This window comes from Eulemur rufifrons, chromosome 6 (genome assembly GCF_041146395.1).
Source record: "Eulemur rufifrons isolate Redbay chromosome 6, OSU_ERuf_1, whole genome shotgun sequence".
Taxonomy (NCBI): domain Eukaryota; kingdom Metazoa; phylum Chordata; class Mammalia; order Primates; family Lemuridae; genus Eulemur; species Eulemur rufifrons.
Window position 1 is genome coordinate 36712951 of NC_090988.1, and position 16345 is coordinate 36729295.

General features: G+C 42.8%; 1 protein-coding gene across 1 annotated transcript in view; it reads right to left on the reverse strand.

The window, feature by feature from the left end:
• The window catches only part of PIWIL4 (piwi like RNA-mediated gene silencing 4), a 38858-nt gene extending 22733 nt beyond the window's left edge, over positions 1-16125 (reverse strand). Inside the window, exons 1-8 of the mRNA XM_069469052.1 lie at positions 16039-16125; positions 14797-14878; positions 12756-12881; positions 10376-10590; positions 7877-7998; positions 6066-6146; positions 4308-4505; positions 2689-2800 (exon numbers count right to left, since the gene is read on the reverse strand). Of these exons, the coding sequence (XP_069325153.1) occupies positions 2689-2800; positions 4308-4505; positions 6066-6146; positions 7877-7998; positions 10376-10590; positions 12756-12881; positions 14797-14878; positions 16039-16125 (1023 nt within the window). The remainder of the gene's footprint in view (positions 1-2688; positions 2801-4307; positions 4506-6065; positions 6147-7876; positions 7999-10375; positions 10591-12755; positions 12882-14796; positions 14879-16038) is intronic.
• Positions 16126-16345: the final 220 nt, after the last annotated feature.

Here is a 16345-nt window from a genome sequence, read left to right on the forward strand (position 1 = left end):
AAAAATGAATGGGATTTTTACCATGATTCTCTTTTCAGAATGTCACAGGCCCTAAAATACATCTGTTCAAATAAGAACAAATTTAATCATGCAGGAAAGAAACCCAAATGTTTAACACATTGTGGGTTTAATAAATAAACACAGAGCACATTTTATGCACAACATGCTTCACCAGGTACTATGCATCAAAGATTAGCCAAATGCCCTCCCTGTTCTAGGAGGAAGAGGTGTTCTAGAAGCAATGTGATCCAGGGCCCAGGTGCTTGGAGAAGAGAACAGGTAGGTCTTCTGTGTGCGTGACAGAAAGCAGAGTCGGAGAAGACTTCACACGTGACCCTGAAGCTAGGATTTGACCTGGTGTGGAGGAGAGAGGCACAGTATGGCTTCATGCAGGTGACGAGTGAACATGTGCAAATGCTGAGGAGCATGCAGTGACCAGTGAGTGGATGGGGGTGATGACAGCATGGAGTCCACGGGTGGGGGGGGTGGGGAAGATGCCGAGGGAGATGAGGCGGAAAGGGGGATGGGGTCAAACGGTGCGATGCTAGAGTGGAAGAAGGGGAGGATGGGAAGGAGGGGAAGGGGCTCCACTATTTGCCCGGTGCTCACAATATGCCGGCACCCGAGAAACGCTCCGAGTGCGTGATTATCTTGTCCAGTGCTCACACTGCACCATGAAAGTAGAGAGAGAACTTCCCTTTACAGATGACCTTCCAGGTTTAGTGATTTACCCAAGGTTATTCCAGAGCTTATGCTCTTAGCCACACTTCTGGGCAGCACTTCAGAAAGATCTCTCTGGTGGCCACGAGGATGACGGATCACCGTGAGGAGAGAGCTGGGCAAGGCGACCACGAAGAGTGACTGCAGTACCTGCCCCAGAGGGGACCCGAGAGAGGTCCTGCAGTGATGCAGTGGGAACAGGGCTGGGGAGGAGGGATGGGTCCCAGAAATAATTTGAGGACAAAGGACACAGAATTCGTCTTGGTGACAAGCGAAGAAGAGGAAGAAAGCAAAATGATTCCTAACTGAGCTGCAACATTCCCAAGGAGAAACAGAAACGGGAAAGACAATGAACTCAGTTTGAACTACGTTAGTTTGAGATGCCTGCAGGATACGCATGCAAATATGTTCTGAACATGGAGATGAATATATCACTTGCGAAAGAGGGCAACGCAAAAACACTCTATGTGAGCCATCTCAAAATACAAAGAATAGGTTTTATATAAGGGAACCATTCGTTAACGGTAACTTGTGGGGCAAAGTAAAAAGGAAAACATCAGCGGAGACTGAGCTACAACAATCTGAAACTGAGCGGAGAACCACAGGGGTGTGTCTGAGGAGTCAAGGATGGAAGTTATCAGTTCCTTCAGGTGGGAGGGGTCACAGTATCAAGTGCCACTAAAAGCCCCTTAAGGAAAAGAACAGCAACTTAATTAACCTCAGTTCAAAATTTAACTGAAAATATAAAACCCAAATGATTTCTATATAGTAAATTGAACTGTAAAGGTAACTTGTGTGTGATTCTGAATACATAGATAAAATGTTTTTATTCCTCCAAAACAGTAACTGAATCTGACCTTTATAGAGCTATTTCTATAGCAGCAGAACCACATGCCAGAGTGCTGAGGTTTCAGGAAAGAAGAACTGAAAATGTGCTTGAAGCTAGTGTGGGTGACTTTCTAAAAATCAAGGAAGGATTTTTGGGTTTTGTTTGTTGTTTTTTAAAACATCCGTGAGATTCGGGGACCTGCATATGACTACACTAGAGAAGGCGCCTCTGAAAGGCACTGAGCGTGAAAGCCGGGGGCAGGCATAGCTGTGATAAATGATGTGAACGGCGCTTCCAGAGGCAGCAGGAGATTCAGTCCATAAACGCTTCTTGAGTATCTGCTCTGCGCAAAGCACTGTGCTAGCCCTGGGTGTCCGGAAATAAAAAGCTCAAGCCCCCAAGAGCCCAAGGTCCCAGGAGGGGGGTCAGACCATTCGTGTGGTGCCTGTGATGACCGGATGCAGCTAAGTGTAGGGAGCGGCCTGGGAGGAGCGCCGTGGGGCTCCCTTGAGAGCTGATGGGTGTTGGGGAGCTGAGCGTGGAGTGTTTGTTTGTCTGGGAAATGGTATGCAGGAAGTTTAGTGTTTGTCTGGCTGGGACAGGGTATGCAGGAAGTTTAGTGTTTGTCTGGCTGGGACAGGGTATGCAGGAAGTTTAGTATTTGTCTGGTTGGGACAGGGTATGCAGGAAGAGGAAGCAATGTGTATGAAAATTCACGGGGGAGAAACTGAGTCACAGAACCCCAAAAGGCGAGTCCAGCCAAGTACAGGGAGGGAAGAGGGGAGTGGCAAGAGATGAGGCTGGAGAGGCAGGGTGTGGACACATCATAAAGGGTCATAGCGACTCTGCTAAGGAGCTTATATGCGGCTCCTGCGGAGGTAGGAGACACGGAAATGCTTTCACCTTGGAAGTGACATGATCAGATAGACTTTTAAGGGAGATGACTGAGTTTATAGGAGGAAGGAGACAGGATGACGGTCACCAGGAGACGACAGGAGTGGTGGGGACAGAGGAGAAGGAACAGTGCAAGAATTAAGTAGGAGGCAGACTCGGCCTGACCACCCAGGCACTTGTTGGACAAGGAAGACAACAGGAGCTAAGAGGAAAGGAGCTGAGGACCAAGGAAGAAAACGTCCTACCTGCTTGTAGTAATCCACATAGGTGATCTCAGTGCCATCCCGCTTCTGAAAGGTGTGCGTGGGCCTCACGGACCAGTCAATGTCATCAATGCGATAGGTTTTGTTATTGTATCTGGTAAATGCAAGCAGTCTCTTAAAGAAAAAAACTTTCCGAATCATCTAAGAGGAGCAGCTATTATACTTAACCACACTTTTAATTCAAAGGATAAGATAAACTCCAGAATGTCAAAAATTGCAAAAGATTGTAAGACAAGAATATCCCCTTTTTTTTTTGTAATGATCAGCCCTTATCAGAGTGTGACTTAATTCTTCAGTATGTAGGATGACCTCTGTCAGTATTCCAACAAAACCTATGGGAAAGTCATTAGCCCACAGTTTATTTTTGTCACTGACAGACACGCTAACTTCAGGTAAATCATTCTTAAATGTGCAAAGGCCAAAGCATTGCTCAAAACTTTCCCATCAGCTTCTGGTGTCACAGAGAGTTCCTGAGCCCCCAGGTGGTCTTTCTCAGAAAAAGCGCCAAAAGGGGCTGATCAACCAACCACACCTGCTTAACATCCTAGCTAGGGCTGGCCCTTAGCAAAACTACAAAACAAGTCAGCTAAGATTATTCTAAGCTCCGTCCCCCTCCAGCACCATGTGGCCTGGAATGTCCTTACAGGCTGCCCAGCTTTGGGACAGAAACCTCCACAGCAGGCTTCTCCAGAGCTCTTGGTCCTTGCAAGGTGACTTTGAAATGTGACAAGCTAATCCATCAAGATCATGACAGGCGCATAAGAGGGTGGCCTTCTCCTCCCAGGTAGTGGGAATTCAGCCAGTCCCACCTCGCTGCTATATAACTCAGAAATAACTACTTTAAGTGGAAATTCTAAGCCAGACCAGAATGCTAACATATCCCCTCAAAGAAGTAGTCTTGGATTAGCAGCAGTATAGGGTGGGCGTCTTATTAACAGCACTTGGGAAGTCACCTAATCCTCCTGTGTTTAATTCAGTTCAATGTTCACTGAAGGCAAATTTTATATAGACAAACCTAGAGGTCTGCAAAGAAGTAAAATCAGTCTCAGACTAAAAGACCTCAGACTCTCACAGAGGAGGTGAGCGAGGACCTAACGTTCTGCCCCGTGAGATAACAACATGAAATAAAGTGGGCATACCGAGGTGGCTATGAGCCAAGTGCTATGGGAGCAGCCCGCGGAGGGAAGTGACTAATTCCAACTGGGTGGGCAAGTGGAGGCTTTGGAAAGGGGTGACATTAGAGCTGAGCTTTGTGGAAGTCAAAATTTAAAAGGCAGAATTGGGGGTGAGGAATCCAGGCAACTGAATTGAACTGAATTGAAGCAGCAAAGTGCAGGCTGTTGGCGGGCAGACTAGAGAGTGGGGTGGTGGAGGCAAGGGTACCCCAAGAGGGAATCTGGGGCCACGGCAGCTGGTGGACCGCCCAGAATGCCACACAAGCACGTCTGGGCTCCAGACAACTGAGAACAGCCAGGCCTTCTAAACAGATGAGTAAAGGGATCAGATCTGTGGTCAGGCCTATGCTCCAGCCTATCCCTGTTCCCAAATACCATAAATAATTGATTGTCTGGAGAAAAGTTTAGTCAGATGCAGGCTTTTACCTTGTGAGGACAATGAGCCCTATCAGCTGTTTCTCACACGCCTCAGTGAAGCAGGACGGGCCAGTTTTGTAGCAGAGAGCAGTCATGAATTCCAGAACTGTCTCATTCCGGAGGACTTTATAACACACGTCAGCACTGAACAGGAGCCTACTTTCAAACTGGGATACAGAAATGGCAAACCCAGGCCAAATGGATAATCTTCAAAAACAAAAAAATAAAATTAAAAAACAAAAAAAAATGAATATTTTAAATGTTATACCAGAAAAACAATAAAGATTTTAAATGGTGATTTTTCATTCTATTCTCTAGAACTTATAATTTTCTTCTTTAGTCTGATTTCTTCCAGTTACTGACTAAAAACTTTATTTTCAGCTGGAGTGTCTTTAAACATTCATTTAGGATAAAATATATTACTATAAATCAGAGTTTCTCATTCTTAACACTACTGACCTTTGGACTGGGCTACATAAAATTCTTTGCCAGGGGCTGTTCTGTGCATTGTAGGATGTTTAGCAGCAACCCTGGCTTCTACCCACTAGATGCCAGTAGCAGCCCCCAGCTGTGACAACCAAAAATGTCTCCAGACAATACCAAATGTCGGGGGAGGGGGGCAAAAGTGCCCCTGGTTGGAAACAACAGCTGTAGGAATAATACATGTATGGAGTGAGCTGACCCAGCATGACAACATCTAGGTTCAGAAAAGCACCCAGACTCAAAGGGTGGGGGCAGTGAACTGACTTAGTAATGAGATGAAGAAATACGGAAGTGACACCATCAACAGATATACAAGAGGAACTGGAGCATAGGCCACAGTTCTTTCCCACACAGACTGAAAAGTCTCAAATAGGAAGTTACAGTAATGGCATGAAAGAATAGGCAGATATTTTTTAACAATCACTCCAGTATGTCTTTTGTGGACCTAATTCACTGTGACACTAAGCCAGGCTTCAGGACAAGCACGTGCATTGAGCACTGACTGCAGTTCAGCACAACCCCAGACTACGAGAATTTCTAATCCAGGTGGAGAAATAAGTGGCAGGGACAGATAATAGAATGCTTTGGAGAGACCACTCTGGCACTTTGAATGAACATTTGGAAAACCCATCATTCTTCCTCCACCTGGCAGAAGGCCAAACACCCCACCTCCACTTTCCATCTTTTATGCGCTTCTCCCTTTATGTATCTGTCTTTGGGCTACCAGTTGCTTCTCCATCTTTAACATGACCACAGTATTTTAAGAGTTAAGTAACAACCAGTTCAAGATATGGTTGAGCACTTTGCAGCATCGAATTCCCAGTTTACGGTGGAAATTCTGCAAGTGTTCATAACAGTTCTATCCCTCACCAGTAGTTTGGTTGGCTTCTCTGTCTGACCTCTGTTTACCCGATGGATTTCATGTCAACCACCCTGCCTGTGCTGACTTCCTTTCAACATGAAAACGGAGCATCAACTATGTGTTATAACATAATACAGCCTATTCTGCTTTCATTATTATGTGTTATACACAGAAAATTCAGTTTCTCGATCCCTTCTAGGATTTATGATAATGATCTAGCACACTAATGTAAGAAAGCAGGCTGCTAGCTTCACATTCACATTCACCATTCTATAAAAAAAGAAACTTTAAAATTAAAAAAATCCATTACATTTCATAACACAGAGTCTCTCATAGGAGGCATATGGTATAATACTGCATCATAAATTATGTTGCGCACATCATAACAATTTCAGAGTAACAGAAAATAGAAATAAACCTACTTGTGCTGGGGAATTTCCACTGGCTCTGAGGGATTATAGAAGTTCCGTCCAATTTGGTACATGGACAACTTTTTTAAGATCCTGCAAGGATATTTTTTTGAATTTTTGGTAAATATCAGTCAACAACAGTGTCATTCCAAGTTTGTACCCTTGCTGAACATAATGATAAGAATATATAGAAAGTACAGAACTCTCACTCTCATAGCACTGGAAGGTTTAGGTACTAAACATACGTGTGAGTGTATACATAAGAACTACCACTTCTTCATAGCTGAGAATGATACAACTGAAACTATTTCTATCTGTCTGAGCTTCACTTCAATATAAATATGTGGTCAATTACCAATGATGACCGTGGCTGTAATGTTCTGGTGAGCCCGGATGGGGTGAGACAAGCCAGGCCTGAAGCCTCTTCCGGACTCTTCCCTATTTTGGGACGAGGAGGCTGTTCCCAGCGAAGCTGCTCAGGCTCCCCAGGGCTGCCAAGTAACCATGACTTCAGCAACTGATCTCAGCCACCTTAGGAATCTGAGATGTCACTAATGTGGGGATGCCCAGTGCAAGGGGGAAACGTGGGGAGTTTTGAGTCAGAAAACAGGGGTCCTTCCAACCCATGGAGCAGCAGGCAAAAGAAAAAAAATAAAAAAAGAAAAGAAATAAGTTATTAAATAAAAAAAGAAAATAAATTAAAAAAAAAAAAAAAGAAAAGAAAACAGGGGTCCCAACTGTGATTTTGGCTACCAAATGTCACTGAGCCTCAGCCTCCTTATCTGTAACATGGGGATTTGGATAGTACCTGCCTCAGGGTGCCCTAGTGAGGATGAGTAAGCTAAAACACAAGTGAAAGAGCTTTGTCACTGAAAAGCATTTTCTGAATGCCAGCTGGTTTAACAGTCTCCTCTCAGGAGGACACAGGCTAGAGTGGCTTCTGAAGAGCTGTTTCGCAGAACCTGAACCAGACATCTGACGAGCATTAGGAAACGGTGCGTCTGTGTGGGGGAAGTTCCTTTATGTGCCCCAACTACTCAGCAAATCCCCAAACTTCCCCGGGCTCATCCCCTCCAGTGGCCACTGTTGAGCAAAGGGCTGGCCTCGAAGGTTCCTGACCAGATCATCCTAATGATGCATACTAGCAGCATGTAATATGGGGGTTCTCAAGCTTTAGTGCATCCCCAAAATATGGATTTTCAGACCCTGCCTGTGCAATTCTGTTTACTAACTAGGTTCAGTAAGGGGCCAGGGAATCTGCGTTTTATGGAATTCTGCTCCACCCCCAAGATGACTTGGGAGCACGTGATCTTTGGACCAGTCTGAAGAACACTGACAGGCCCAGTTACAACTGTGTGCCTGAGGGGAGGGAAAGGACCGAGGGCGGGGCCAGGGCCGAACGCAGATGGTGAGGGTCTTTTACATCCCAAATCAATCAGCCAGGAAAAAAACAAATCCTTCGGCTTGCTAAGTCAAACACAGTGAACTTTTTACAGTCTCGGGGTGAAGTGTGGGAGGGAGTATAGAGAAAGAAGAAAAGGAAAAAAGAAAAAGGCCCCTTTCCTGCTACCAGTGAGACATAAAAAATAGGTTCTTCCTCAACGTGGATAATACTGAACAATAACGGTTTGTGCCACCGAGAGGCTGTGATGGATTGTGTTGCACCTTATCACGCAAGTACGTGAACGTACGTGAGAAACTGCCCTGAAGATGACATTGTTGCTGGCACGTTGCTTACAAAATGGCTGATATTTTAACGCCCAGGCTCTACGCTGAAAGGTGGTATCATTAGCTCCTATTAATTCACGTTTCCAGGGCCTTACTTTCTGAAGATGATATTGAAGACCTGGATGCACACGGGGGAGCTCGACGGCAGCTCGCTGGTCAGAGTGACAGTCATCTTCACAGTCTCACCTCTTTTAGTTTCACTTGACAGCTCTGTGACCTGGGAAAAGAGGTACTTAATGCGCATGCCACAAATTATCCCCAAGGGCGCAGAATGTAGACATTATGAAGCCATCACAATTTATATGCATTAACAAAAACAGAATTGCAGGTGTTAGTATATGAGCAATAATCTAATCATTACATTATGTTTGGAGAGTTTTTCCCTCTGTATCTTGTTAATCCTAAAAGAGCAACACAGCTTTTGCCGTCTGTAAAGCCTGGGAGGTCCTGGTTTCGGAGGGCCGAAGACATTGGATCTCATTGTTCTATACGCTTCTTTGCTCCCTGTCCCCAGTTCCCCTCAATAAAATGGTTTGATTCCCCAAGAAAAATTTAAAATAAAAATAAATAAATAAACAACACAACTCTCTAATTTCTTAAGGGAGAACCAAGCCATCAAAGATTTGATTCAAAGAAAATTCCAGAGCAAGCGGTTCTTGATCTTTTAGGGGGTAGGAGGGAGATGAGTCGTAAATTACTCTGAGAGTCTGATGAAAGTTACAGACATTCTCCTAAGGAAGTTTTACACATGTCTATACCACAACAGTGTACATAACGGACCCATTTTCAGGGGGGTTATGGATGCCCAGAAGCCTATTAATGGGATACCTATTAATGGATTCCAGAGGACAGTCTCTCAAAAGTTTATTCACAATGTAGACGAGCAGAGCAGAGAGGAGAAAAGCAACAGAGCGGTGACAGATAAGAGGGAAAGTAAATGTGGGGAGAAAGAAGAAAGTGGTAGAAGTTAGAATAGACAGAAAATCTGATTTCATGAATTTTTGAAAGGTCTAGAGAAATCCCAGGGTTCTTATAACAGAACAATTGTCTAGTAATATAATGAATGCATAAGTAGATTTATTATAAGAGCTCCCCAACTAAAAAGCTTCTTGGACCAGACAGGACTTAATATAAGCTTTTGAAATAAAAGAATGCACAAATCAGTCAATAAATATCAATCAGTGATCAGAGATTTTTCAAAAGGATAAGGAATTAGGAGTCAGTTAATTAACAAGCATTTATGTATTTTGCCCCTACCACATTTTTAACAGTCTATCTCCTCACCTGCCTCATTAGACTCCATTCCCAGCACCAAGAAGATGTTTGATACATATCACACGCTCATTTTAGATGAGAATGATTAGTATTAACTTACTCCTAGCATCAGTAGAGTAAAATTTCTCCATTCTGGATAGGCCCAATTGAAGTAAGCTGGACTGTTCAAGGCTGGTATATAAGAATTTTAACATGTCTAAATTTCTAAACTATTGCTATGAATGTATCCACAAAACAAGATGACCTTTAATGATAACAACACACTTAAAATATATCAGTTAAGTATGAGAAGCCAATATTAACATGCTATCCACATCTGGTCACAGGAAAAAATACTGAAGGGTTAATAAGGACTTATGGTGAATAAAAATGTTTCTAAAATTGCAGATTTTCTCAGCCATTAAATTTATAGCCATATGGTATGATTTTACAGTTCCATATCCAGATGAAATCATCGCTCAAGTAGCTCCTACAAATCTCAGGGTCTCCTGAAAGAGTAAAGGCCCCAAGAGTGCTCAGAAACACATTTCCTGAGGAAATTCACAAAAACTTGCCTGGAATCTAAAAATCTAAATCTGTGCTATTGGTATCATACTGTTCAAAATGTGGAATGAGAGGACTATGTTTCCCAAGGGATAGAAACATAAAGTTTTAATCCAATGCTCTGTTTTAATTTTTCATAAAGAAAATGGGTTTTTTTCTTACAGTAATTTTAATATTATTTTAGAACAAAGCATATGATAAAAACATCAATACCAGCATCTTAAATATTGAAGGTGTAAAAACAATGGATAAAGGAATATGAAATATTCAATTGCCATTTCCAATGGTCACATTTAAAAAATACTTTTAAAATGGATATAAAGAACTCGTATTTCATATGACGGAGCAAGTCATGAAATAAATGACAGCTCTTGAATCAGATATTGGTGGAAAATCCTTTGGCTACACAGGCACAAGTGTGCAGGAGCAACAGCAGCAGAATTTAAAGCTTTGAGGCCACAAGCTAAATGGTGTTTCTTAAAGTCTTGCCTATTTGAGGAGAAGGTTTTAAATGATGCCTATTTCAAGGACACTTATGGCTCTTATTTTTAAAATACCAGACCATCAGCTCCTTAATTAGGAAAGCAATTACTGGTGAAGTCTTAGTTAGGAAGTCTTGTAGCTCCCAGGCAAGGGAACAGAGAACAGGAAAGGAGTGAGTCAAACACTTGTTCCAACTGTCATGAAAACCAACTAATCTTTTAAATACTAATATATATGTATATGTATATATATATATTCACAAGCACATAGTGAAAAAATTAACCGTACTATACCTTTTCTTTTAGCTTTTGTGAGAGAAAAAGGATGGCACCATCGAATGCTTTTGCTTTGTTGGAAAGCTCACTGTGACTATAAAGCAAAGCAATTCTCAGCCTTCTAGATGCTAAATCTGGAACATACGTCACGTGGTACTGGTATAGCTGCCAGTCCTGGGGCAAATCTAAACTAAAGAGATTTGTAACCAGTTTCACAGGTATTCCACTGGAACCTGAGGAAGACAAATAAAAAACAATTTTTTTACCAAAAAAAATTCACACGTTAATTAATCACATCATTTAAAAAAAAACTTAATGGCATATGTATAGCAGTTGCTGTAAAGCAAAGATTTTTGCTCAGTGACATAAGAGAAACTCTAAAACTTGCAGCCTGATAACATTGTTGGGAGTTAAGACAGGATCATGTGTAAAGCAGGCCTCATAAGAACACGGGAGCAGACACTGACATTCTTGTCCTTGGGAGAAGGGATGCGTCCAAACTCAACTACCCTGGGACTCCCTCCAAAGCTTGCCTTCTAGGTCTCATTCTCTGCAATTCAAATCAGCTAGTTGCAATAATATTTTCAGATGCTGCTCTGAAATTATGCTACTCTCATATTATAAAGAAACTGTCCAGGCCGGGTGTAGTGGCTCACGCCTATAATCCTAGCACTCTGGGAGGCCGAGGCAGAAGGATTGCTTGAGCTCAGAAGTTCGAGACCAACCTAAGTAAGAGCAAGACCCTGTCTCTACAAAAAATAGAAAAATTAGCCAGGTATAGTGGTGAGTGCCTATAGTCCCAGCTACTCGGGAGGCTGAAGCAGGAGGATCTCTTGAGCCCAGGAATTGGAGGTTGCAGTGAGGTGTGATGACGCCACTGCACTCTAGCTGGGGTGACAGAGCGAGACTCTCTCCCTCTCCCTCAAAAAAAAAAAAAAAAAGAAACCGTCCAGTTTTTACCAGGAATACAACCCCCAGCCTCTGAGAAATCCAGATAATCAAAAGTTAATCATACTTCTAAAAATTCTGAAAAAGTTGAATCAGTGGTTAGACCACTGTACGACCCCAGAGAAGACCCTCAGAGATTGAGGAGAGAGCTGGGGAGAGAGGAAGGAATTGCATCTTTGCTGTATGAAAACAGACTGGGCCTCTGGGCTTCTATGTCCTGCAGGCACACGGAGGCCATGTGTGCTTCCGGGAACTCCAGCCCCTACAGAAATTTTTATTCCCATCTTAAACATTGTCATCTACACGACAAAATCAGAGATGGCCACAATAGACGCAGACAGTGCTCAGTACTTCTCACTTCTCCTTACAGGGACTCACCCAGTTTTTATCTTACAGAAAAGAGTGATATCAAATAGGCACCATTTAGCTTTTCTCATGGAGGAAGTGGAAACACGAGCCCCCGAGGTGGTGAGGAAGAAGAGGTATCATGTGTGCCTTACTATTTCCTGAGCTTCAACCTGGGGTGTACATCTGGTAGGAACAAGATATCATCGTGCTATTTTAGTTAAGAAAAAGCTGTCTTTTGTTCTCCCAAATACAGAGGAAATGGCAACATATTTTAGCTGCTCATAAAAATGGACAAAAAGAAGTCAGCCTAGAATGTCAGAGCTGGAAAGACCCTTCAAGATCATCTACATTAGTGTTTTCAAATTGCAGCTGCGCCCCATTTGTGCGGCAGTTATGAAACTAAGTGAGGTCAATCGCATGTTTAATGAAAAGACCAGAATACAACAGAAAGGAACAGAGTGCCTGGCATGCAGTAAGGGCAAGCACTGTTTCATGAAACGTTTGCTCTGACCGTGCAGTGTGTGTATGCTGGATAATAATATGTTGATTTCTTATTCTGCTGTCTGGTTTTTAAAAAGTTTGAAAGACACAGATTTCCATCAGTGAGCCTTAACTTTTGAGAGGGAACCACAAAGCCTTTTGAGAATCCAATGAAAACAAGAGACCTACTTCCCAGAAAATAAATACACCCACAATTGTGCAAGCAATTTTAAAGGTGAACCTGGAATTTGGGTAAAGAATTCCCCAAATAGCTCATGTCTTTCTCTTTACAGCTCAAGTCCAGAAAGGGTATTATTCCCCACATAGGGTAAAGTTTGGGAAAGAGAAGAAGCATCTTTTTAATTCTCACCCCAGGTATAAGGAGAAAATCTTTTCCAAATGTGACACGCAGTTTTGGGGAAGATGCTATTATTTCTATTAATAAGAGAGAAGATCAATGCTAAAAAGCGGAAAGTGTCTAACAATGTCTTGAACATAGTGGATGTTCAATAAATATTTGTTAAGTAAATATATGAACTTGTTTATTTTACACCTAGAAAGTGAAATTCCTTACGCAAGATATAGTAACATTAAAAAAGTAGTTAACATTAAGACTGGGTACCTGTTTTACAGTCTCTCACATGTGCCAATTTCTGCCTGGTACAGATATCCAAATCCATGAAGTTCCGACTGATTGTCACACCTCTTTCTGTGAAGGTACTTCCAACATTACCAGAAGATATACAATCTTTACCTAAAACATAGGGAGAACACAGTAATATCTCATATTTAATTCTGGTGATATTGTTAACAACTACCATATCAAAAATGCATCTACAATCAATACTTGGGATTTTTAATAAAACATGCCCACATTGTGAAAATATTCGTGACTATACAGAAGTCTTCGGCCTAAAGATTGGAAATTGTAAAGGAAGCATGAAATGTTTTGTTAGAAATAGCAGATCTTGAGTTAGTCCTCACTCTTTTTTTTTTCTTTTCTTTTCTTGAGGCAGAGTCCTGCTCTGTCACTCAGGCTAGAGTGCCGTGGTGTCAGCCTAGCTCACAGCAGCATCAAACTCCTGGGCTCAAGCAATCCTCCTGCCTCAACCTCCCAAGTAGCTGGGACTACAGGCATGTGCCACCATGCCCGGCTAATTTTTTCTATATATATTTTTAGTTGTCCAGCTAATTTCTTTCTATTTTTTAGTAGAGATGGGGTCTCACTCTTGCTCAGGCTGGTTTCGAACTCCTGAGCTCAAACAATCCACCCGCCTCTCATTCTTATATTATTGTAGACTTTCTCTTCTTGGCTAAGGAGAAACCCCTCTCCCTATCTCCCCATGCCCCACTCCACACCTATTTACGGAGGGCAGCTCTCCCTCCATTAGCTCTTGTGTAACACTCTGAAAAGTCACAGACTAACTTCAGTCTGCACTAACTTCTGCACAGAAAGAGGCTGAATCTTTCACCTTTCCCAATGAAAAAAAAAAACAAGAACAGAAATTGCCCAGAACATTGCCATCAGTTTTTATTCTAGATCATTCTCCATGAGAATGAAAGCCAGTGTTTTATCTTGGAGCATATTACTTACTGTTAGTTTCTAGAAAATATGAAATTAAAATCAGTTTCCAAATGAATACAGAGATGCTGACTTTTTGGCCTTAAGCAGGGCTGGAAAACCCGCAGTGAGGAACAGGAGAGTCAGGCATGAGATGGGTGAAGGGTCCAGACACTCAGAGTCTGGGAGAAGTGAAGTGCTCACACACTTATTAGAAATCAATCACTTAACCTATGATCAGAACATGGGAGATGGCTAATAGGTTTCATCGGGGCCACTGGCTGAGTTGTGTCCCCCCTGCCCAAATTCATATGTTGAAGTCCTAATGCCCAATACCTGAGAATGGGACCTTATTTAGAGAGAAAGTCTTTAAAGGGGTGATTGAGTTAAAGTGAGGGTCATTAAGGTGGTCCCTTAATGACTGATGTCATAAGAAGAGAAATTAGGACACAGGAATGCACAGAGGAAAGATTATGTGAACACAGGGAGAAGATGGAAGAACCCAACTCTCCTGACACCTTATCTCAGACTTTAAGCCTTCAGGATTGTGAGAAAATAAATTTCTCTTATTTAAGCCAATTAGTATGTGCTATATTGATATGGCAGCCCAGAAAACTAATACATTGGGCAGGCCAACTTGCACTGCGTGACAGTGGCTACGTGGAGCAGCATGTTGACAAGTATCCTGAGACCAAATCTAGCTTTGCAGGGAAGAGAGCTACCATCGAATGTTGATGTCTACCACAGGTGGGAAAGAAGTACAGAGCATGCATGCCAGGTTTCTACCATCCCTGCAAGGTGATGGCATCGGTATTTATACATCAAAAAGATTTTAAAAACATTTTTTCAAAATTCTTCAGTGAACAGAAAGAATCAGAAAACTGGCTTCCTAATGTCTGTGAATTCCTCCTCTACCAAGCACTATCAGGAAACGTAGCAGCTGACTCTGTGTTAGAGAGTCCCAAAGGAATATGACAAATGGGGATTCTTCCAGAAAAGGAAGCTCAGATGCACAAGAAGTGAGCCGGCTGCCGTTAGGACGTAGTATGTCCCTCCTGTTTCATTCACATTGAACCGAACTAAACGGGACAAACTTGGTTGCACTTACAGTTCGGTGAAATCTTGCTGGTTTCCACGGAGTCACTGCTAGAGGACTCATTGTCACTAAGAGCGACAGATGTAGGCTAAATTGGGCAAAAAAAAATTTTTGTTCAAATTTAAGATGGTAATTCACAAACCTAAAAGTTATCACAAGAACAGTACCATATCATTAGATTACCATGAACTAGAAAAATAAAATGTTAACAGGTAAAACCCTTGAGCAATGAGAAGAAAGGACCCATTCCAAGAAAGGAGAAGGACAAGCTATAGTTTTTCCCACTCATCAAACTTTGACTTTGGTACCAACTGTCAGCCAGATCCAGCGTTAGACCCTAGGGGTGGAAAGAGATGTGATCCTTGTGCCCTGGGAGCTCATCAGACGGAACATGGCACTGATGCACAGGGACCTCATGCTTCCATGGCTCATGGACATGACAGTAAATTGAACCCAGATGACCTGGGTCACCAGCTCAGATGATGACTCTCCCTGAATAAACCAGGCCAAAATTAGTTCACAACATAGGCAGAGAGAACCATTAGCATTTTCTCTTTTCACAATAACTACTTCTCTTCATTCAAGAAGTTACTGTATCTTGGCCTGCTAAAAAATGAACAATGTCAAGAGAAGACCACTTCACCAGCATTACGGCACAATGTCCACAAACTACTCATTTGAATACTGTTTGGTCTAAGCGAGATTGCTCCAAATTCCAAAATTCCTAAAATATGTAATTGTAACTTCACTCCCAAGTTGTTTATTTGCAGGTCAAGTCTCCAGTTGCCTAAGTCCAGCAAGGAGCCCAGTGGTTGCTCATGAAACAGTAGTTGACTCTAAACCAGATCTGTGTTTGAGATTGCTTATTTTTATATACTAATTATCGAGACAAATCACATTAGATTACATGCCATATAATGGTATGAAGGTACCTCACTTTTTACCAGGCAATTTACAACTAAATCAAGTAATTAAAACTCTGAAAGTAGCAGAGAATGACACACTTGCCTGCAATCCTCAGTCCTCTTTACTGGCTAATATACCTACACGAACATCTTATCTTACTCAGATAAGATCCCTAGAAGGAAAAAATAGGAGAAACCTTGGAAAGACTCAAAGATGAGAGAAACGATAATGCACTACACTTCCCAAAGCAGAGAGGAGGTTACACATGCAGACGAAGGCACTGTTCAGGCAGGAGAAAGAGGTAAGAGGGAATGAAGCCATGGCTGCTAAGCTGCTACACACCGATGGCGAGACCTGGGTGCGCCCCACTTCCGTGGCACTGGGGCTGCGGGCGATGCCTCGTGCCCTCACGCGGGCCCGTCCACTCATGTTCCCCCGTGAGCCCGGCATGGCTGCGAGAGCTGCAAAGTCTCAAGCAGGGTATTTTTATATCTTTGGCTACAGATGGCGAGGCCGTGACGGGGAAGCGGCGGGTGTCCAGCCTCCCCCCTTTCTCTGCAAGGGCTGGAAACACCACCCAGAGTCGCGTGGGCGGAGGGGGCGCTGCGGCCCTGGGCGTGGGGGTGGGAGGGAGCACGTGGCCCAGGCA